The sequence below is a fragment of the Sinohyriopsis cumingii genome, chromosome 15, assembly GCF_028554795.1.
Source record: "Sinohyriopsis cumingii isolate HCF-2022 chromosome 15, ASM2855479v2, whole genome shotgun sequence".
Taxonomy (NCBI): Eukaryota; Metazoa; Mollusca; class Bivalvia; order Unionida; family Unionidae; genus Sinohyriopsis; species Sinohyriopsis cumingii.
This window is the reverse complement of record NC_142975.1, coordinates 55,626,674-55,651,871: the sequence shown is the minus strand read 5'-3', so window position 1 is coordinate 55,651,871 and position 25,198 is coordinate 55,626,674. Positions and strand designations below refer to the sequence as shown.

Genomic DNA, 25,198 nt, shown 5'->3' with positions numbered 1-25,198 from the left:
TGTGTAGGAGTTGGTGAATATATACATTTGTAGGCAGTGACCAGCCAATAGTGGCTACTGCTAACTGGAACATACATGCAGCAGTGGAGGTTTATACTTCAAATAATTTGAGAGATGCTAAGTGTGCAAATGATTAATGGACTGTATTTCTACTGGACCAGTAGAGCATCCAATTAAAGCATTGATTTCTTTCATTCTTGAGCAAATATTATTTTCAATTTAAAAAAAAAAGCATGTTCGCTCGATTAATATCTTACGGTTTTCAGAGTTCTTTTGTTCCTTTTGCTTCTTCGAGATTTCATTCTGTCATTGTTAAGGGTTATCACTTAACCATCGAGATTAAATTTTGGGGACCCATGACTCTAAAAATCCATTGACAACATGGTGAATTTGTCAGTTTTGATAAAGCTCTATGTCAATATGATAATTTTGATTGCTGTTGATCGTGTTTAATGGCATTCATCAATACATGAAAGATTATTTTAGTACATGAAGCGAGCAAGAGTACAGTGCATTGCCAGCAACACCATAACTGGTATGGACAGGATTTGAACTAGCATACTTGAGATTGTAAATCCAGCACACAAGTCAGACAATCATGGTGGATTCCATATGCTTATGTTATGAAGGAATGTTCAGTCGTACATCACACCACTTATCGAGTTTGAAAAGTCAACATTCATGTACAAGATTTCTTTCAAAAAAGACACTAAACTTTAGACATATTTCATGAGAAAATGATTCAATTAAATTTCAGGTAAAAGTGAATTAGAAATTGAACTTGTAATATGACACGTCAGTTAAAAAAAATAATCAGTTCTCATCATTATGCAGTGTTAGGAGGACATACCCTACCTCTTGCTGGTGAGGATAATAGTTTAAGGGGATTGTTCTCTCATGTTCAGAACTGGATGACAGATGTTTTCATTAATGTTTTCTATTGGTATTTGCTTCAAATGTCTCTTGAACTCAAGCTGGGTTTCAAAAAAGATTATAATTATGCGATTTGAATAGGGCAAAAGCCCAGTGGAACTCATTCAATTGCAGAATGATTTTGGGCTTTGGAATATGTTTTCATGGCTAGTGAGTTTTTCTTTGTGAATACTAATTCGGAAATGCTTTGTATCGTACTTTTCTGTTTCATCACAAAAGACCAACTAATTTCATGAGATTGGCTCATTGTGAAGTTAACAGTGGCTGCTTGTTGTTTAATTTTCCGCAACACCCCCGAGAATTTTTGTGGTCTAGAATATTTATCTAAGGCACAAATATCAAAAGATTGTAACGAGTGCCAACAAAATTCAGCATGCAGTATTGCCGAGAGATGGACTAGAAAGTTCTTTCCAAAACATTTACCTTTTCAATTATGGGTTTAGTAGAAGAGGTATAAAGAATTGACATTTTATATAATCATGAGGAATGTTGTTTGTGGGGGGATAGGGGCTGAAATGGTAATCTTGAGATTATAGGGTGCTACAGATCCATGATCAGTTAGATTAACTTCACATTACAGAGATAATCCATGATCCATGATCAGTTAAACTTCACATTACATAGATAATCCAAGATCCATGATCAGTTAAACTTCACATTACAGAGATAATCCAAGATCCATGATCAATTAGATAAACTTCACATTACAGAGATAATCCAAGATCCATGATCAATTAGATCAACTCATAGATGTTAAAAACGTTAAAATTAAATTAACAAAATGTAAAAAAACGCATTTTTTTCTCAATAAATAAAAAACGAAAAAAACGTTCCAGTAGTTTTTAGGCAACACGAAAATCAATATTTTACTTATTTACATGCTACATACCAGTTTTAAAGTTTCAGTGATACAAATATGAAGAAATGTCAAAAGTTTTAAACCGTCGTCCAGATAACATTGAAATTTTTTCACTCAATGTTGTTATCACCATCTGACTGATCTGACCACTCAATGGTTTCCTCCATATAATTTATATTGTCCAGCAAAAAATCAAAAACGTAAAAAAACGCGTTTTTCGAGGTAAAGTAAAAAACGAAAAAAACGTTTTTATCATCAATGGATCAACTTTACACTACACAGATAATCCAAGATCCATGATCAATTAATCCGATTAGTACCATCGATTTACCAGTTCGTTTAGTAGAACTGTGAACAGCGACGAAATTTCTAATAAAATCTTGCAATGCATTTATTTAAAATCCTTTATTGAGTTCCAATAAACTATTAGAAAAAAATTCAGAGTTAATTTAATATTGTTATTCTTTGGCCAGTGAGTTGTTAATTAGAAAATGGGTTTGTTGCACAAAAGAGGTTTTACTAATTACATGCATGTTGATACAGTTTTAATGACTATTCAGTTCAATATAGGTATGGAATTTTGTCATTAACTGTCTACATCATTAAAGACTTGGACAGTAATGTATCTGGAATCCAGCATAAAAAAAAAACAAAAACATGAAGCTCAGTTGACGGTGATATATCATTGCCAATATCATTCACAATTCCAGCATGATTAAAAAGTTCAAGTCCATTGAGAGAAATTAAAATAGAACCCCTTCAGAGTCAAGATGTGCTAATGACAGTTAATGAGAAATATCAGTTCTGCAGCGTGAGCTTAATAAAGACATGCAACATTGCATTATTACTAGGGTACATTTATATTTCTTGGTAGAGGATATTAAATGACTTTGATTTGCTAGTTAGCTCATAAAAAAAATAGCCATAAATGTGTTGGTATCCTCCACACCAAATTTTAGTTTTTGTCTAAATTAAAGGCTCATTTGTCAGTTTAAGTGACATTTAAAGGCACCTGCTTCTTTTCAGTTCCTTAATTTGCCCCCCCCCCCCATCCCCCATAACTGGCAGCTCAGAGAGATCTCTTCAAACAAATTGAATGCTCATTAAGGTGGATGGCTCTGACAAAGAGAGAAAAGCTATACTGGCAATTGGTGGTGTGAAGTGTTACCAGATCTGACAGTGGTATATTATTTTAGAGATTTGAAGATGAGAAAGTACTTTACCAGAATTAATCACATCAAGTGATGCTATAATCTTTCTAAAAAAAATATACATTCTTTTGATTTTAAGATCTGGTGTGATAAAGAAAACATGAAATCTTGTTAATTTATATTTCTTCTCATGTACATCTACTGTTTGGTTGAATCGCTTTCTGTCTTCAATTTTCTCTGCCTTTCAGTTTTATGTTTTGTCAGAATTTTCATGTTCCTTTTGTCCTTATCTCATATTGTTGTCTGACCTCACTCCTTTCGAACATTTTCATTAGTTACTAGTTTGTACTAATAAAAATCATATTAAGGATGGTGTCTGTCTTGTTTAGTTTCTCTGCTAACCTTTTTCCAGCCTGGAAATTCTAATAATTTCTGTTTAAAAAAAATCAAATTGTTATTAACATTTACTGTCGGTGCTTGCTTCGAAGTCAGTCAAGCTACAGACAACAAAGCACCTGGCGATGGCAGATCTGGGTTAGTTCAGTTTAACTCCTAAGCAAGTATGTATGGTATATATCTTTATCACCATTGATTGTTGTTGATGTCAGTAATCATATGGAAGCAACACTCATCATTATAGGTACAGGCAGAAGAAAACCAGAGCAGCTGCTGAGCAGAACTTACTATTTTTTTTTAGTAGAGCCTATTTTGATGGTAGCTTGACATGTAATAATTTTGGTGGTCAGTATGTTTGTCATTGTGGGCACATTTGTCCACATTTTAGATTAACCTTAATGTTCAAGTTTTCCTTGAATATACTGTATGTATTCACCTCGAAGTCAAATCCGACTGAAACTGCATAGACCCAGATTTGCTGTTGCATGATGTGTAAACCAATCTTGAGTCTCTGCAGTTTGTCAGGACTAATCAGTAGAACAAAGAATGTAGACCCTGAGCTGTTGGAGCATTATGTGACTGCAGGTCATGGGTCTGTGTTATTTGCTTTTGAATCAGACTTAAAAGTGAGTACATATGGTAGATGACAATTTGAACTTTAGGGAGGCATGGAAGGCATTATAGATTGGATCCCTGGATATTTTACCAGTTTGCTGACATGCATGGTAGGTTGTTACAATACATCTTTCACTTAATGTTCAGGCAGGCTGCAGAAGGCATCAATATGTAAGTGGAGTTGTTGGCTTTGATGTTTCACCCCCCACCAATAATAATTTGTATCTGTCCAGATAAACTGACATGATCATTTTTTTGTTAAAGCTGGAGCCATTTTTGAAAATCGGTCATTTAATGGAAGGTCATATGGTCATAGATTCATGACCTTTGAAAGAAGCAGAGAAGGTGGTCAAGTAATATTGATTGGGTTGGGAGGGCAGTTTTTGTAAATAATATTTTTTAAACTAGAGGAAATGTGGAGCATTGTGAATGCATTGCAGCCAGTCATATAGTTTGTGGGGAAAAATAATTTTCAGTTGCCATACAAACACAGTCTCTGAAGCAGTTCAGTAGATGAGATGTTGGGGACTTGTGACTAAATTAGTGTAGGTTTGAGTCTTCCACCATCAGCTTAGCCTGGATTGGTTACTGGGGCGTGTATGTCGTTTTGGGCAGGATATTTTACTTGCCTTGGGTTTGAGTCTTCCACCATCAGCTTAGTCTGGATTGTCTACTGGGGTGTGTATGTCGTTTTGGGCAGGGTATTTTACTTGCCTTGGCACATTCTAGCTTTCAGATTGCTGTGCAGTAAAAATATAAAAAGTACACACAAATCATCCCAAACTTTGAGGTGAGAGTTGCTGGGTACATGTATAACCATACAAAGACAAATAAATTGTGTTAATCATGCCCAGTATGGTTTGTCTTGGTCTATCTGTCTGTCTGCTTCTAAGGTTGTAACTATACTTAAAATTCTATTCTAAATGCAAATTGCATAAACCCAGATCTGCTGTCCCATAATGTACTGGCAGATCTATGTCTTTACAATTTGTTTGGAGTAATCAAATGAACAAGCAACATTGACCCTGGCAGATCTGTGTCTATGTGTTCTTTTTGCAGCTGTACTGGGCTTGTAAGCAAGCATTCCTAGATTTTCGTTTTCATTGTGTGGAGAATAACCTTTTCATCACATCTGATTCCACGGAAGGATTATTTACTGGGTCTGTAAATCAGTAACATGTATTATTTATCAGTGTAGAGAAGAAAAAAAATTGGAGGGGGGTATTTTTGAATGTTTATTTTCAAATGATTATTCACTATCACAGTTCAGTATTCTGATGTCTTTAAATTTATGGCTTGTCATTACATATAACATGAAAAAATTTACGCTACTACAAATAGTGAATTTAAGTAATCCTTGCTCTCTCTCTCTCCAATCGTTAAATTTTATATTTTTGTACTTCTGTTTAAATTTATTTACAAGGGTTTATCTTCCAAAATTTTGTGCAGTTCATTGTGACATTTTTTTTGTATTTTGCATTCAGCTGGTACCATAACAAAAATTATGCGGAGGGAGGTACTGTTGCATATATACATATCTATCTCTATACTCCATGGCATTAATCAGTTTTCTCCCATGTGGCAAAATAAAACTTTTTTTTTATTCTCCAAAGCCTAGCTGTTATCAATCTTTCATTGACCTTTTTTATGACTTTGGATAACACCAGACTAGTGCAACAGATATGTGTATTTTATCATGTACTGGGGCAGGAACCGTGGGTTATGTTTGGGGCCTGCCATATTGAAAGGTCTAGCAAAGTCACAGTCATGGAGGCTGTTTTCTTTGATAGTTTAGTCTACAAGCAGAAGTATCAGAGTTACCATCTGCACTTGCTTCTAAGTCAAGTTTAACTGCAAAGGACGCTGACCCATTTCTGCTGTTGCACAGTGCACTGGAATATCTGGATCAATGTAGTTTGTTTGAACATACAACATAGACCCTGATCTGCCAGCATATTATGTGACCGTAGATCAGGGTCTATTGTTTGTAGTTGGACTCCAAATACAAGTGTGTACTTTGTAAGTTTGGATCAGTTGATGGGTGTAAGTTTGTGCAACCCTTGAGAGGTTCCATTGACACTAGATGGGCTTGACTGATGAAATTGTGTCTCCATATGTAGGGAAAAAAATAACTTGATTATACAAAATTGTGAACCTTTTTGTATTTTTATTTTATACAGAAAATGAAGATGAAATTTATGAAAGTTTGAAAACTTTTGGCAATACAAATTAACTGGGGTGAACGTAGTTTCCAAAAGTCATTTTGACTTGAATATTGTCTGTCATGCAGTTTGACTTCCAAACACAATTTAGGAAGTGAATAAAAATGTCGGTGAGAAAACTGTAATATCAGTCAAAACACTAGAATCCTTTGAAACCTATGGTCTACCAACCAATATAATTGGTGACAATTCTGAGAGGCAGGTGACAAACTTGAATATCTGTCCAACACTTGGTACCTTTTGATAATGAACATGCCAGTTGTTTTTTTTTTTTACAAAGTTAATTTGTGTCTGACAGTGTAATATGCAAGTCTAGTTGTACACACACACAACTTAAGAGCTCAGTTCTATGGATCATATCTTATATGCATGCCGATAGCTATCATTGGGACCGTCTGTTATTTATGTATATATGTGTGTGTGTGTCTATGTGTATGATTTGGATTTTATAATGTAGCTTTAACCGTTTTAGTCATAGTTAAAGTAATGTCTATAAAGAAAGAGCGAGAATACATTTAGTCTTTTGTGTGCATGTGTGTGTGTGTGCGTGTTATTTAGATTTTTAACGTAGTTTTAACAATTGTACAGTCATATCGCTACGATGTCTGCAGTGTGACAGTTTATAGTGATGCCTATGGGGCATGATGCCACAGACATGTAGCATCACGTCCCACCCAGTCACATTATCCTGACACCAGGCCGAATAGTCCTAACCCAGACCATTTAATGCTGAGTGCCAAGCAAGTTAGTTGATTGTGCCAATTTTATGAATCTTTATTATGACTCTGCCAGGGTTTAAACCTGCATCCTCCCGCAGCCTGTGTGGATGTTCTAACCACTTAGGCTTCTGCTATTTATAAAACTAGGATTCAACACATAGTTGCAAACGCATTTAACTCATTTTTCATTTTTACAAAAATTCTGGGTCAGTGCAATTGTTAGTTCCATTATAGAAACGTGTTCTGAACAGACTGCAGTTTCTGTTTTGTAAAGAAATTTCACGTGTACAAAAGGTATGATTTTCTGTAAGTTGCAGTGTCTTAAAAAAATAGCCAGGGTGATCCAAATTAATTGTATAGTGTTTATTTTTGGTTGTACTATTGTGCTATTGATGCATGTATTTCAGTTGTGCTTGAAAGTTACTTGACAGTGCCCATACAACATATTTTAAAAACAACCCAAGGAGTTAAAGTAACTGAATGGAGCTCATTCTAATCTGGCGTACTGAGTATAGTACACTCATTGCCAATGCAGTATAAATTGGTCACTTTCATTGGCTGACATAAATGCCTTACTGAATTTTATTAGCTTGGGTACCAATTGAGAACACTGTTCTAGGGTTTAACGCCATTTTTCAGCACAAGTTAGGCTATACATGGCGGCCAGTGTAACTGGTGGAGGAAGAACCCCGGGAAAAAAAACCCAGGGAAGAACCACCGACTCACGAGAAGCTACTGGCAGGCTTTCCCACGTACCCACGCTAGCCGAGCCTTAGAACACCTGGTAGATATGATCATAGATGTTAATGTAGAGAAGAGGAGCTGAAGTCGCAAGAAAACATACTGCTGCATTTGTGTTAAATGTAGTGTAGATGTAGGACAAAATACTGACTCAAATGTCCTTAATAAATTTTGTTAGGCAAATCGTGAGTGAGGTATAACAAATCTGCTTACAGAAGGCCAGCAGTGGGAGAGGTCGATAGTGATGGATCTTTGAATTTTCTTGACTAAATCTGAAACAGCTGAGGATATTTGTGACTTTTTATTTTAAAACAACCTCCTTTTTGACCTTGTATGGGGCTTTTGGTTATATTTTTTTAACAACTACCATCCTTTCTGACCTTGTAGGGGCTTTTGGTTACATTTTGTTTAAAAACTACTATCCTTTTGGACCTTGTAGGGGCTTTTAGCTACATCTATTTTTTTAAATAGATTTTTCAGGTGAACATTGTTATAATTTTGTATTAGACAGCATTATGATTAATGTTACAGTACGGTAAGGGACTGACCATTTCATTTCCCTGTGATGGGTGGATGGATGGTGGTTGAAAGGGGTGTTTTGGATTTTTTGTTGTTGAATGGTACTGTATACATGCAGCAGCATTTTATGGCACATGGGCACGATAGTGGCTATATGGTACCAACTAAAGGTTAAGTTAGAAAAATTAAAAGAACCTGACTGTACAAAAAAAATTAGGAAGCTAAAACCCGTCCAATGAAATATTAACTTGAAGAGCAATAAAATAAAATATAAGATGTGAAGATATTTTAATTCTGTAAAATGTATTTAAAATAAAAGATAACAGATGTAAAAGCCTTTAATCATGCTCATATTTAAAAAAAAAATTAACTGCATTCTCATAAAATGTAGCAGATTTTCTCATGTGATACAGAATCAAACCACACACAGTCTTAATACAGTTCACATCAAATTATTTGTCTGGGGGTGGGGTTGAAAGCAATGCACTTGACATGAGTGTGTTCCACTGTCAGTGGACTTTGACAAGATGTGTGTTTTGGTTGAGGTTCAGCTTTGAGGTGAGGTGTACACAAGCTGTTCAGTTTCTGTCTCCACATTAACCACCTCATCTGTCTGATTTGTTCTGTGTTGAGGGATACCACATTCCAATAGTGTTTTTTTTAATGTTATGAACCAAAAAAATTCAAATGTCTAACATAATACTGTTGCTTTGATTTGTAGAAGAGAAAAGGAAACTTAGTTTTTCCATGAAGTCATTTGAAATGAAGAAATTATTTTGAGGTGAAAGAGAAAAGAATATCGAGTTAAAAAGAAAATCAGTCTCCACCCCCATTTCTTACTTGGTGCCTTGTAGATAGGAAAAAATAAATAAATGTCAGAATAAACTATGTGGGTTAAGGCTGTAGAACCTTGGATCAAGTCTGGATAAGATCAGATAACATAGGGTGGAGGATGATGGATGAAGGTACATTTAAGAGGTGGGGAATTAGTAATTTGTTTATTATAAACTGGTTACTTCATGTGTGTCTGTTAACAGTAAACTTGGCCCAAATGAGAGATTGAAAGTTTGTCTCATTTGAAATTAGACAGATTACTCTGAGAACTTGGAATGAGGAAAACAAATGTTGAGAAAAGAGATTTTGTTCATTTTGAGAAAATTTTGTAAGTAACGGGTCTGTAAGAGTAATCAATCTGTAATTTCTCATTTCCAGCCTACTTGGAATGCTTGTTTGAAGATGACCCGTTTCATCACAGACATGCTTCATTGTAAGGCAAAAGAAAATTTGTGCTAGCTAGCTCTGCCTTGGGAGCATCCAGAATTAATTTTATTGCAGAATGTTTGGTAGTAATGGTCACTTCTTCCAGGACTTCACATTTTTAGCATGGAATCCATGATGGGTGTAAAGTTTTCTGTAAATGTTGCCATGGACAAAATGTTATGGAAAGCTCTGTTGCAGAGGTGCTGTATGTTTATTAACCTTTTTGTTTTTGTCTTTCTTGACATGGGTGGCCATGGATTTCACCTCTAAATATGTTTTGGCCTTAATCTGTAAATTTAACTATAAGCTGACCACTTTATGTTTGCCCCCCCCCCCCCGAAAATAATTCTGCAGGTGCCCCAGCTTGTTGACAAAATACTGCATTTCATAGAATTTTTCAGTCGAACCTGTCCTAATGGTCACCTGAATTCAGCAGTAACCTGGTCTCAATGACCATTTTAATCCACATACAACCAGCCAATTTCCTATATTGATGTACTGTACAGTATTTGGATTGCATAATCCAAGATTGACTCTGGATTTAAAAATAATTTGGCCTTTAAAAAGTATTGAAGTGGATAAATCTGCTTATTCATTTGGTTGAAAATGATAGCTGTAACAAGGATCAATAGAAAGGGAGTCATGCTCCTCACCCCAGGATCTATTTTGTCTCTGTGCAGTGTTCGTGTTTCCTCCAGATAGAGCCTGTTGATAATGTTACAAGGTCTGGACCATAACAAAGAAGGCATTTCAGATGTAAAGCCAATGTAACTACCCATTACTGAAGGTGTATGATAAGGGGAAGTCTGGGTTTTGTATCAATTGTATTATATAGCATTCTACTAAAGCCTGCTTGTTTGTTTTGATATTGTTGTGTGAAATTACCAGCCTGTTACTGTCTGGTAGTGTTTTAGCAGATGCTAAATGGTTGGGCATACAAAAAAATTTCAGACAGATAGTTTATCATTGACTGGATTCATCATATCATATGAAGTCAAGTCAAACTGCGAACAATGTAGACATGATCAGCAGTCTCACAACACTTGGATAAATCAGGGTCTTTGTTGGTTGTTCTACTGATAACTCCTCAAATTGCATAGACCAAATGCATTATCTGATGGCAGATCCGGGTCTATGTAGTTTGCATTTAGGGTGGACTTGATAAGCATGTGTCTATGGCAAGTTATCAGATTTATGTTGTTGAAATATTTTGCTCCAAAAAATCACACAGATTTAAGTTTCATCCATTCAAGTTATTAAACCTGGCTCAACATGGGAATATTTTTTGTGGTTCAAATTCTTTTTCAAGTTCCACATGATTTGCTAGTATGATTGATAGATGAATTTAACTGTTGTTTATATTTTTTTTAATCTACAGCTGACCTTTAAATGCAAAAAAAACGGTCATGTACAATCAAGACATATTTTAAGTCTCTACTTGATACACACTACATGCGCAAATAAATATTTGGACGTGAATTGGGGATTTTTCTGGATCAACATTTGGGATTTTTGGGATTTTCTGTTTGTCTTTTAGCAAAATTCTGATACAAGAATCAAACTGGAGTAAATTGTAATAGTTCACACTAACACATTTCAGCATAAATGTCACTCTGAGAGTTCTAATTTGTATTGGGTTCTGTTGGTATGCAAATGTAAAGCTTAATCTATTTAACTGAGTGAAGTTTTATGCTGCAAAAATCAATTACCTTAAAAAATTAGGAAATGTAAACTACTTTTTTATTTACCCATCTCCCTGTAAGCCTTTGAGTCTTTCACCATAACAAGTTCATTGTCATTGATCAACTACAACCAAACAGCATATCAACACTTTCTGTTCAATTAATGTGTCTAAACACAACCACAGCAGTTACCCCAGGATGTTATTCTTGTGATCTCTTAACACAATATTTCCATGGAGATGGTAAATATAAACTTACCTTGACAGAGGTCCCTGGGGAGGTGGTCCAGACATCATGGCTTTACAGTTGGCCCAAAGGGGATGCCTCTTGAAGAAAAGGATCAAAGTGATGTACACATGTAAGAAATGTAATTTTGGGTAACATTAGTGTCATATTTAGGCATGGTATGTCAGACTGATTACACACTTCATTTAGTAGCCTGATGTTATCATATATGACAACTGTGATATGTTGATAACGTTTGGGAAGATGACCAAAAAATATGGCAGAATATATAGATAGTGATATTGGATAGTGTTTAGACTGCCCCTTACCCACAACACATCCATCCATTTAGTTGCAGTGCAGACCACTAACACAGAGGGGGGCCCCGAGTGGACAAATGGTCTAAAGCACTCACTGTTACAGATCACAGCCATCTCACCTCTATCTTCATGTGTTTGAGTCTCAGGCTCGGCCAGTGTGGGTATGTGAGAAAGCTTGCCAGTAGCTTCTTGTGGGTTGGTGGTTCTTTTGGGGGTTTTCACTGGTTCTTCCTCCACCATTTATACTAGCCACCATGTATAGCCTATCTTGTGTTGAAAAATGGCATCAAACCCTATAACAACAACAACTAACCAGAGTATCAGTTTATTGCAATCAGCTAGGCATCAGCAATAATCAGCTAGGTCCTCAGCAATAACCAGGTAGGTCCTCAGCAATAACCAGTTAAGTCCTCAGCAATAAACAGCTAGGTCCTCGGTAATAACCATGTAGGTCCTCAACAATAACCAGATATGTTGTCACCAATAACCAGATAGGTCCTCAGCAATAACCAGATAGGTCCTTAGCAATAATCAGATAGGTCCTCGGTAATCAGATAGGTCCTCAGTAATAACTAGGTAGGTCCTCATCATCAACCAGGTAGGTCCTCAGCACTAACCAGATAGGTCATCAGCAATAGTACATTTTATTGTAATCAGCTCAATCCTCAGCAGTTGTACATTTTAAGAGATACTTGTCTGTGAGATACAAATAACAGTCAACAATTGATGCTCAGTTGAAAAAGGAAAATATGGAATTCTCCACTAGCTTTAAACTTGGCTTTAGCACTTGGCAGGAACATACCTTCAATTGTATAAACATTGTGACATTATTGTACCAAAAGGATGGTGACAACATTGAAATGAACATTTAGGCCGATGGTAACATCACTACTAGATGTTATTTGTGGACACCTCAAAGTCTGTCCCAGCTTGTTTGGCTGTTTAGAGACTTAGAGATGGACACTTGTAATGTTTGAAATACCCAAAGACTTAGATTTTTAAATTACTTAAAAATTTTGATTGAGGTTCCTCAGCTTTATTTTCCTAAAGATTTTTACCAAATTTTCAAGGGCTGAATTCCTATGTACCTCCTTCAGGTATTTCCTGTTAGTCAGCTTTCTGTTCCTTTATATTGTTGACAGAAAGTAACCTTTGCTCTTTCTTTTTGTTACGTTTTAGTTAATAGGTTTGAAACATTTTTATTTTTATATATTAATGTAGTAAATTTTTTAAGTCTAGCAGATGTTTTTAGGTCAGGTTCTTCACATGTTATTTATTTATGTGTATCCCATTACATTTTATGATGAGTGCATGAGTGCTTCTCTCTTTCTTGGTTCTCTGGCAGGCATAAAAAAGCCAGCTGGACTTTGGCTATTCCTCAGGAAGGGAAATGGAGGTCACCTTACCAGCAATGCTTTTGGCTGCACCATGAGCCTAAACACAAAAATATTTGTTTTGGACCTAGATGTAAATATTAAAATGTTCAACACTAAATGCACGCATATGACAAGTCCCAAACCCAAAGTCCAGAAACCTTGGTAAAAGAATTGGGAATTTCCATTAAATACCTGCTATTTGTATCAGTCCATCTGTCTCCATATTTTTTTTGTTCATGTAAAATGTATCTTTTTACTTTTAATGTTTCAAGCAAACATAAATGTCATTTTCATGCATCCGGTTTATTTTGTAGTTTCAGTGATAGGGGTGGGTGTAGGAAAGGATGAGAATTATATTTACAATTCTGATATGGTAAAGATTTGTGACAGCCTCCATGTTGTGTAGTGAAGGTTACACCTACATTTACAGATTTATTGTTTCCAGTACAATACATGTACCATGAAAAATTTGTGATGCTAATAAAGCTGTTGAGGTGAAATGCATGTCTCAATATTGGCTAGTTAAAGAGGTAGAAATGATAAATTTTCACACATTAACTCCACTTCAAAACACTACTGTTGGTCTGAATTGTGATTTATGGCAGTATCAACCCAAATAAATCCTTTGGATAAAGTGTTTTTACACCCTCTTCAAACTGGAGTGGAAAAGGGAGATTGGTATTATAGACCCTGTATCATGAAAAGGTCTTAGCAGTCAATATTGATTCATTTTACCAGATGGATTTACTTTTTTGAACCTGGACCCAGAACAAAAAGCATGCACAATATTACCTGTCTGCACTTGCTTACAAGTCAGGTCCAACTACAGTCTGCATAGAACCAGGTCTGCTGTCACATGTTGCAACAGCCTATCAGGGTATATGCAGTATATAATGAATAATCAGCAGATTTTGGTTTAAAAATTAATTTGCTCATATTTCCGTAAGTCCTTAAAGGGTTTTCTTCTTATATTTCCGTAAGTCCTTAATGGGTTTTCTTCATAGTCATAATAAATCATTATTAAGCCACAGCTATTATTTCTGCAACATTCATATTTGGTTCTTTGACCTTGTGGCCAGGGTCACAGAAATATACGCCCACCCCTTATATGTCTTAACTCATGTGGATTCTGATGAATATTTGGAATGAATCACCATGAAGCAAAGGCAATATGTGATGACAGTTCTTGACCCTAATGACATTTGGGGCAAGGTCACGGTTATCAAAAATTTTTATTGGGTTAAAGCTGTTCATTTGCTGATTTTGGCTAAAACTGTTTTGGATTTTGTTTATACCTGCGGAATATCATCATAAAGCCATACTAATTACTGCAAAGTACATTCCTGCAACATTTTGACATGGTTTCCAAGTTCACACTTTATAAGCAATGCCTCCATTATAGATTCCACTTGCAAGCACTGGCTTTGTTTCATTTTGCTGGATTGGGAATTTCAGTGATGTTTATTTAATTCCAGTATGGAGTCTTTGATGATAAAAAATACAGGGAAATGTTTATTAGGTCTTTAATTAAGATCAGGAATCTGTGTAAAGAACATGGAGATAGGATTCATTTTTAACGTTTTTTTGACTGGTTACTGCCATTTGACAAGCATGTAGGAAGATTTATTGTTCCTGGAATGGTTTTCAGAACAAGTTAACAGCCTCTTTCAGACTGATAAGAGGTGTATAAATCTTAAACTCTGAAGTTAATAAGCAGTTTTATTGGATTTGAATGTTTTCACAGTGTGTTCAACTGTAATTTCAACTTTGTACATTATGCACAGAATGGTTCTCTGTTCACATCCCATATTTTGAAATGCTGTAAATGTCCTTGAGAATGATTTGTAATTTGTTTGCTCGTTTGCATATAAACATTTATTACTGCCTAGCAAAAAATGTTGTACAGCCTGCAAGATGCATTACATAGACATTTTTTAAATTTGCTGACAAGGGCATGCAGTACTTCTTGTATTGAAGGTCTTCACCTGCCTCTAATAATTCAACCAGTATTTTTGAGAATGTGAAAAAAATGATTTTCCAAAACCGATTTAAGGATATTTTTTCATCATTTACAAGTACTTATTTTTCCATTTACTGGTACTTATTCAACTATTTTCTGGTGCTTGTTTATCTATTTTAAGGCTACATGTATGCGTATCATTTACTGGTACATGTTTACTAAAATCAGATTTACTGTCACAGCAGAGGAACAGGATTTATGTTGTTTAGTATCACGCAGTAGACATGACAAATTCCAAATGTTCTGTGCACATTTCAAATCATAGTACCTCATACTCCATGTACTTGCCTATAAGTCCAACTGCAAACTGCACACACCCAGATCTGCTGGCACATTATGCACTGGTAGGTCTGGGTCTGTGCAGTTTGTTAGGAGTAATCAGTAGAATAAACAACATATACCCTGATTTGCAGGAGAATTATGCTATGACAGATCAGGATCTATGTTGTGTGCAATTTGACTTGTAAGCAAGTATAGACAGTAATTGTGAAAAAAAGTCGCTCAAATGTTCTTTTGATTAAACACACCATGAATTAGTCTTGGTCACAGCCATTTTTGATGTATTCTAGAAGTAATTAGTATCCCAAGTTTGTATTGTGATGTTCACCAAATATCCCATCAAATTAAAAGTACCACAACCACACAATTAGTTCCAAACAAATACAGTATACCCAAGTGACAAAATTCTTATTAGCAGCCCTGGGTGGCCGAGAGTTCTAAGGTAATATTCTTTACAGATCACACACACACACATATCACCTTGGTCTGTGCGAGTTGATGTCTACACTCGACCAACATGGGTGTGTGAGAAAGCTTGTTAGTACAGTAGCTTTCTATGAGTTTGTAGTTCTTCTTGGTGGTCTTCCTGAGTTTGACCTGCACAAAGTATATACAAGCTGCCCTTTATAGTGTATAATTTGCAGAAAATGGCATTATACCCTACAAAACCAGACAAAACCTAAATTTCTGCTGAGTTTTAGGAATGAACGATAGTTATTGAAGGACTGATGCTTTTTACATTTTTAATATTTCTGTATTCAGATCCTTGGATACATTTTGTCCTGCACCATGAAATTGGATCAGTTAATAGTTACAAGATATCTTTCCATGTTTGTGTGCTTATTATGTTCTTTGGTGTGGGTCAGAGCCATTTTGTTTAGACATTGGAGGGGGGAGGACTTTTTCACGAATCTTTTGATGCAGAAATCCATGTGACAAAGAATGTTATCAGTTGCCCGAAATTCAATTACAGTTAACATAATACATGCACTCAAGCTTAAAATTCCATGTTAAATCTATTGATTTAAATAAACATTGTTACTATCTGCATATCATTTGATTATGCTGAAAACAAATTGTATCAGGAATTGTTTTTGGGTTATCTTTTACTTCGTTAGTAAGTCAGCTTTTCCAGCTAAGTATACAATTTTCTCAGCTAGCAGCAAAGTATACAATTATCTTGGCTAGTAATTACCAGTATACAGTTATCTTGGCTAGTAATTACCAGTATACACTTATCCCTGCTGGTAATTACCAGTAATTGGCACTAAATTAAGGAGCAGAGCAAAAAGTTGGGCCTTCTTGATTGAGGACTGTTGTATATTTTACCATGTTCATTTACTGGTAAACTAATGCTTTTACAGCCATTCCTGGTCTTTCTTTAATAGCATTAATGTTAACTTTTAAGCTCTTTACTACCAGTACATATTATGTACTATCTTTTTCAACTTGTACTCATTATGGTTGGACTTGGTAATACTTTAGGTGGTGGTAGTTCTATTTATTGGGATAAGTACACACATTTTGCAAGAACTGGCTACCAGTAAATTGCAGGCATATCTGTTCCAGCAATTAAATTACTGTCACAAGCACACAGCTTTTGATGTCAACTGGGCGGTCTCTGGCCTTGCAGTTATTCTGGACATGTAGAGATAATAATTAGTTTAGGAGACAAAAATTGTACATTATTGACAAAATCCTTCATTGACAAGTCATTTTTTAAATCCTGCACAGGTAATTTGTTTTATCCTGGACAGATCTGGGTTTTTGTAAGCACCACTTTTCTTGGAAAAACTCGGTCCAGCACATTGAGCATGCTACCATTTTAGAGTTTAATGATTAGGACAACAATTTGAGGATTTAAAAAAGTGTCTACTTAACAAAGCATTATGCGTCTGGTGGAATAGCTATTTAAATATATATGTATTAGGCCAACAGTTAGTAAGAATCAACCATGGCTGTGGAGTTGCTGATAAATAAATTGAAAATATTTTATTATTTCATTTATGATATTTAAAGATATGAATTTTGGTTTCACACTGGACTACAGCCTATGTCACTAGCACATACATACATTTTTATGTCCTTTTAAGCAAGTTTTGGCATTGTTTGTGTTTATTGTTGAAAGCATGTTTAAAAAAACATGGCAAGCAAAAAAATTAATATACATCTTATTGATAGTCTATCGTATTTGTTTTTGTATGCAACTTGCAGCATAGGTGTAGTGGGGTTGTGTGTGTGTGTGTGTGTGTTTTGTTTTATGGCTTAACAACACTTTGAAGGTTATACCTGCCAAGGAAAGGAAAGTTCCTTGCACAAGGACATACCAGTGTAGAATATTCAGGCAGATATAGTTGGGTATCAAACATGTACTCATTTACTCATGCATTGACCATCAGTCCATGTTGTTTAGATTCATGCACTGTCACATTGGTTTCGTGTTATTGATTGTATTTATGATTCAAAATAAACACTGTAGACCTGACTTGGCTTGCACATTTTGCCAGGCAGATGTGGGTGTGTGTTACTGGTACTTTCATGCTTAATTTACATATCTTTGGAGAACAATTCTCACATCCAATTCGCTCTAGACAATTCTCTTAGCCAATTAGCCCATGACAATTCTCATAGCCAATTAGCCCAGAAAACTAAAAATAATCAATGGGTCCAGTTTTTACATTTAAAGAAAGAATGCAAATTTGAATTTGAAAACGCCCTCCCCCCTCCACATCCTCTTAAGAATTCTTGAGTAGAAATGGAAATACTGCCCTCTCCCTTGTGGGTAATTAAAGTAAGGAAAATAGCTGATAAATTTGATAAGATATACACCATGCCATTAGATGTACCTACAGCAAGCAGAAAATGCAATTACCTGCATTTGTGAATATCTTGAGTAACCTTTCACTCTAACCTGTCTGAAACTTCTCACTTAATTTACGCCATCCCACATTAAGTTACATTTAGTATAAGCTAGATTACACAATTTCTTTCTGTGATATCCTTTTCTGATGGTATAATTTCAATTTAATCGTTCTCCACTGGACCTGGAATAAATCTTGTTCTGAAAGTTTCATTTTCATGGTATGGAAAATTGGTATTTCATTGCAGGGACTATTTCAGAGTTATCCCAAATGGGTAATTTTGGGAAATATGATCTCTGATGCATTGACTGCCTTGTCAAAGTAGGTTATGTTCATTTCAACAATGATGGCTGCCCTGTGACTGCATTTTGGTACTGGGAGAAGAGTTCTTTGATGATAGGGTATCAGAAATCCGGTGACTGTCTCGTTAAAGCACAGACCCCGAGTGTGAGAAAGTGACGTTGTCTCTCTTCTGTCTAGTCGCTTGACACAACGGGGCTCAATTGGATGTACATGGTGTCAGTTTCTGAGGCTCAGTAGGATGTACTTTGTGTCCGTTTCATTCATTGCATTAAAACTTGAAATATAATGTCCATATATTAAAGAAATAGTTTTAATTGCTAATTTCATTTGTGCGAAGAAAATGCTAAAGTTAAATGTATGATAGTGTGTGTGCGTGCGTGTATATATATATATATATATATATATATATATATATATATATATATATATATGCCAAGAACTACAACCTAAACAACTGCAGTTGCTCTTTCAATATCAGACTGATCCCCGCTAGCTCTTTGGTCATCGACCCTTGGCATATGTAACTTGCGAAATAGTGGACATCATTATTGAAAATAGAAAAACATTAAAAGGAGCTCATCTTTTAAAGAACCTGGCAACAAAATTTGATCAAATTTGAGAGAAAGCATCCTAGCATAGATGGCTTTTGTACAGTTGATGTTGAATCATTATCAGATCTGCTAACTAAATGTACAACAACCCGAAGATCAGTAAAGGTTAAAAAAACAACAGCACATGACAATATTTGACAAATAGCATCCCATCTTGTAGGGCTTTCAAATTTGTACAAATATCACCCATCCACCATCAAATGCATATATATAAAAACTGTTACTAAACATGCATCAACCTTAAAACTTCTACTTTTTAAAAATAGCTGAACATAGTTTTTAATGAAAAAAGTATCATGGCTTGGAATTTAGTACAGATAATGTGGATCTCTAAAAATTGACAAACCTTCAACAATTTCTCAAAAACAGCTTAACAAAATTTTACCAAATTTTGACAAAAGGCATACTGGCATAAAGGCCGATTCAGTTTGTTACAAGCTATGCTGATCCACCAAAAGATATGTCCCCATAATGGACCCTCTCCCCCATTTAAATGACATCTCAAACCGGATTTTGTACAAACAATGCTCATTCACTATCAAATATGGCCACCATTTTAGAAAAGAGAAAATTGCTTAACAGTTTTTCTCTAAAAAATCACATGACAGATTTTGACCAAATAAAAGAAGATCCTGGCATGAAGTGTTGTTAAGTTTATAGAGATGATGCATGATGATCCAGTATCAAGTATGGCTGCCATCACTAAAATATAATTTGTAATGATAACTTGTAAAAAAAACTGCTTCAACCAGATTTGATTAAATTTGACATAAAGCATCTTAGTCTGAAGGGATTCAGGTTATACAAATGATTATAATATGATTGTTACTATAAATATAAAAACATAACTTTCTTAAAGAAAAGACATTAAAAAAGAGCCAGTACCATGTAGTAAATATCCTGGCAGTGAAGCCTTTCAAAATTTGTACAGTGTTGCTGATGTGCCCTTAAAAATGGATAGAGAGCACTTAAAATAACAAAGGCAGTCAGCAGTATTGTAAGAAATTTCAACAGAAAGCATCTTCTGATCCAGATTTCTATGCCAAATAATCTTTTATTGGGCTATTTAGGCAGATTTTGTCCATGTGAATGATCTAGTGCAATATTTATTTACTGTAGATGTATATATTTGACTAGAGAAAATGTTTCACTATTGTAAAGAATGTGGTTTATACAAAAAACTATCTTTGTACTATTTTTGTAAGGATCGCATAATTTTTACCTTTGTCTTTTGTTCTGTCTTTTGAATAATTTTAATATCTTCATATATTTTTGTTTGTTTGTAGCAGTACATGTGTACTTTTACCTGGAAAGTATTATCATTTTAAGATATAAAAAATTACCTTTACATTTTTACAACAAAACATTTACTTGGCACTATATAACCAGGAGTGTGCTGATGTGCCATTACCCTTTACATACATACATACATACACACACACACACACACACACACACACACACACACACACACATATACATACATTTTATTATTCCATTTTTCTTTTATTCTTTTCTAGTGGTGCTGCTGAACACAAAAGAGTACAAAAAATTGAATTGGACATCCAAAATAAATGAACCAGATCCACCTGATCCTAGCAATAAAGGGGTAAGTAAACCATTCCAGCAATATTTGTTCTAGGGTACCAGTCTGGATTTTATGCTGCAGATACCTCTGCTGTCATGTATGGTTCCATGGAGGGGGGAAAGGTCTGATGAGACAGAGAAGTTATGAAGTTGAAAAAAATGTTAAAATGCATACATGTGCATGAAACCCAAAAAGTACGCGCCTAGTGTATGCAATTATATACCTGTTATTTTTTGTCTGATTGTACTAATATTGTAAATCAGCAGAAAATTTTTTTCCATGATTTTCTCTGCTTTATTAAGATGAAAAGTTATTGTTATTTCCTCTTTCATGAGAATTTAACACTTGTAAGTGAAATTTGCTTGTTTGTGAAAATCTTATTAGTCACAGAATAATTTCATAACCTATCTTCAGTCTTATGTTTTTGCTCTCATGTGTGCATGTGTGTGTGTATGTGTGTGTGTGTGTGTATCTGTGTGTGTGCATGCATATGTGCACACGTGTCTGTCTGTAATAATGCCTGAATTGATTGCAAGTGAAATCACACCTGGCATTTATAACCAGACAGAAATCTCTCTCACACTCCATTAACCATTGTATTTTTGCCTAGTACTGCTGAAACTTTTGTAGCAACAAAGATTGTAAACAATTTTGAGATCATTGTTTTTGCCAATTATTCCTTGAATTTGTTATCCCCCTCACCGATTTACATCAGTTTACCATATATTGGCAGAATGCTAGATTAATACTATGGACAAAAGAGGTTATCCTTTGGTTGGATTTTTTTTCATATATAGTTTGATAGCATTCAAAATTAGATGGAGGTGAGTGGGTTGGTTTGGGTCTGGAAAGCAAAATTTATAACTCGGGACTTATTCAGTTCAAGCTGGTGGATATGGTTATTAGAGCAGAATAAAGTTTTTCGTTTAAAACTTGAAATTGGCAGTGATATTTGTGCAGAAAATATTGTGTGAAAATTAATCAGATTTTTAATTTTTCAAACCTTTTGAATTTCCATCATTCACACATACATGCATATGCCAAAAAGAAACAAAATTAAAAAAAGCAGAATCGTTATTCTGGAAGAAAATAACATGATTGATTCATTGTGAAATGGATGAGCTGTCAGAAATGGAATGGAACATATTTTACTTGTAAAAACTCTAGTTTGTACTCAGTTTTTTTTTATATACTTTAATTTTTGAATTCATTTTGGCACTACAGCTTTTTAATACATTTTTCTTAACAGAAAGACAGGAAGTCATATGAAGAGGGGATTCAGTAAAATTGAAAATGTTAATGGGTACTAAATTACAACAATGCTTTGTTTAGATAGTTATGCTTATTTTACAGACTGTCTGTATGTTTGTGGCCAGCAATAATAGTGTACACTTGATGCCTGTGCAAATCTGGTTCATTATAATTTTAGTGCCAACAACTTTTGGGTACTGACTATTCAAAATGCCCACTCATCTGGATCTCACCTCTGTCCTTGTGGGTTCAAGTCTTGGGCTAGGCCAATGTGGGTATGTGAGAAAGCTTGCCGGTAGCTTCCTGGGGGTCGGTGGTTTTCCCTGTTTCTTACTCCACCAGTTACACTGGCTGCCATGTAGAGGTTATTGTGTACTGTAAAATGATATTAAACCCACAACAGCAACAGTCACTGAAACAAGTGAACCCCAAAATTGTATTGTTATCCAAATTTTGTTACAAGCAAGGTAAAATATTTAAATAAATGGTAAGGAATAAAAGAACATATGGATTGATGGAAAATATAATAAGCCATCGTTTTTCTACAATTTTGCACAAGGAAAGGTCACGCCATATCCTTAAGACCGAGGCTACAAGGTTAACAAGTTATATGCCCCTTTATTGTGTTTCCAGTGAAGAGTCATTTACAATTAAGGAATCCCACCCTGGGAATCTTGCCAATGAAAAATGAGTGCTAGGAAATATTTGTATATAATTTTTGGAATCAATTAATCCAGAACCAAGTGTTGACAAGCCTTAGAAGCTATTGTTGGGGAGAACTCATTGTTTAAAAAATACTGAAGGGGAAATGTTTGTTTTTCCATTCAATTCTAGCCTACAAGTGTTGAATCCCCATTGATCCAACAGAGAGGTTGGCGCCAGAGCGCACTGTGGGGAGGGTATTTTCTATCTTATGTAAACATTGTCAAATTCAATAGTTCAGCAGTAAATGTTTAAATATTGACACCTGTCCCCTTTCTCTGTTTTGAAATTGACATAAAAAATGAAATAAGCACAGAATTGACTTTCAAATTACAAAGGCCATGCTTGTAGTGAAGTTTCTAACAGAATGACTGACCTTTTCTTTGAAAATGAATACATGGGTTTATTGCAAGGTATTTGCTCCATGTGATAAATAGGTAGGAAGTATATCCTCTTCACCAGTGTAATTATTTTACATTTACAAAAAATATTTTCAGACCAGATTTCTTAGATCAAAGATATATTTTTTAAACACAGTGGCAGAGGCAATCAGGTGTGGGAATATTCTAACAGGATGCTAGGACTGACATGTGGATTGATTGATTGATTGGTTGATTGATTTAATTATTGCTTGTATAATACTACAATGTTTTGTCACAATTTTGTATTCTGAATAATGTCTTTTAAACATAGAATAATTAAACATTTTTATTTTTATTATGAATCATTTTAGATCATGCTAGACTGATACAATTTCTGTCTTTGTAATGCTAATTACACGAAATAGAAGAGAGACCAGTCTAGCAATTGGGGGAAATTTATACTGGGCAATGTATCGGCAAGGCTGTCTCATGATGGTGCAGTAAAATAAAAAGATTACTATTTTATGATGTAAAATCACATTACAATCGTTCTTACATGTACATAACAGAAAAAGATGAAATAAAAGAGTGCTGATTAAAAACAGATTGACCGTTTGATTGGTTTCATGATCATAACCATTTTATATTTAGTTTGGTGTTTTATGGCAAAGCAGTACTATCTTGCTGTTTAGTGCCAAGACAATTGCAATAGCGTGCCTTACTCAAGGACATGCCATGCTAGCTGACCAAGGCTGATCCAGTGGTAGGATTTGAACCTGCACCCTTGGTCACAAATCCAGTGTGCTAACGTCTGAGTCGCTGTGTCTTTTACCCATGTTATGTATCATTTTATGGTACATCAGTACAATCCTGGCTTGGCCCCCCCCCCCTCCCATGACCAAGTGGGCTGAAGTACTCGCCTTTACTAATCACTGGCATCTCACCTCTGCCAGCAAGGGTTTGAGTTTCTGGTTCAGCCAGTTTGGGTATGAGAAAGCTTGCCAGTAGCTGTCTGTGGATTAATGGTTCCTTGCCCCCGTTCTTCCTCCACCAGTTATAATGGTCACCATGTATAGCCTATTGTGTGCTGAGAAATTGCATTACACCCACAACAACAACAATCCTGACTATATTGTGCCTAGTATGTTGATGCATATCAACAAAAGGTATGCAGAACAAAGTTAAAGTGATTAAAAATGGTAACATCTTTAAAATACAATATGATGCTTTTGAATCTTAAACCTGACATTTCTAACAACTCTAAGATATTTCTGATGGAACATCGTCAAGGGATGCATCACAGGGTGTAAGTTTGTCTCCATTAGTTGTCACTTTTGACATGTAGGAGGACCCATCAGGTGTACTGAGCCTGCAGGGGGCCCGTATTATATGGGGATCAGTGGTATAATCCATACAGAAATTGGTAACTAAAATGAAAATGAAGTTGTTTCATGTAGTTGATAAGAAAATGAGTAAATGGAGCACTGTGGTAACAATGCCATCATTTTGAAATTTAAGGATTAGAATCCATTATTTTTATCCTAGCCTTTTATCTGTTTTTGCCAGCTTTGATGTTCACTTGAAATGACACACAGGTAATATTGATCTCCAAGAAATAACACTCTGAGAGAATTTGGTTAGGCCTGTTCTCTCATGAATCATTTTACTTTATTAAAAAAGATGTAAATTGTTAGCTGTCTGATGTTTAGGAAGAAGGGCTTCAGGCAGAATTAAGAGTGGCAGGAAGCATATGGGGGGTGGGTATCATAGGGTTTCTATGCATTTAAATGTTTGATGCATGGAAAATATTTGTTTATTCATCAAATGGATTTAATCTTTCATGATACCTGTTTATCCTTGGAGCAGTCCAACACCTTTTTGAAAGAAATCTTCACCTAAAGTTGTTGTTACCCCAGTATGTTTATAATTCATAATTAACATAAAAAACCTATGATCATTGGCGTGCCATGTAGGATTTAATTCAGCTTGGGATGATTTACACCATAATTTGCTGTCAAATTTAACACTTAGTCAAATTTATTGCAAAATCATATCAGTTGTATTGATTACAGATATCTTCTAAGTTTTACCCATTGAATAAAATGTAATTTATTTCATATTTGATTTTTACAGTAACTTCATGTTAGCTGTTAAATGAAATAATTTGGTAAGTTTATACAGTATGATTAATTTGTTCATGCTT

The 25,198-nt window shown here is 35.1% G+C and overlaps 1 protein-coding gene across 5 annotated transcripts in view; it reads left to right on the top strand.

Moving 5' to 3' along the window:
- LOC149781836 (ephrin type-B receptor 1-B-like) overlaps positions 1-25,198 on the top strand; it is a 196,980-nt gene that overhangs the window by 45,757 nt on the left and 126,025 nt on the right. For all 5 annotated transcript variants that reach the window (XM_089936022.1, XM_089936024.1, XM_089936021.1 and 2 more), the window contains exon 2: positions 20,613-20,701. In XM_089936022.1, coding sequence (XP_089792148.1) covers positions 20,613-20,701 — 89 coding nt within the window. The remainder of the gene's footprint in view (positions 1-20,612; positions 20,702-25,198) is intronic.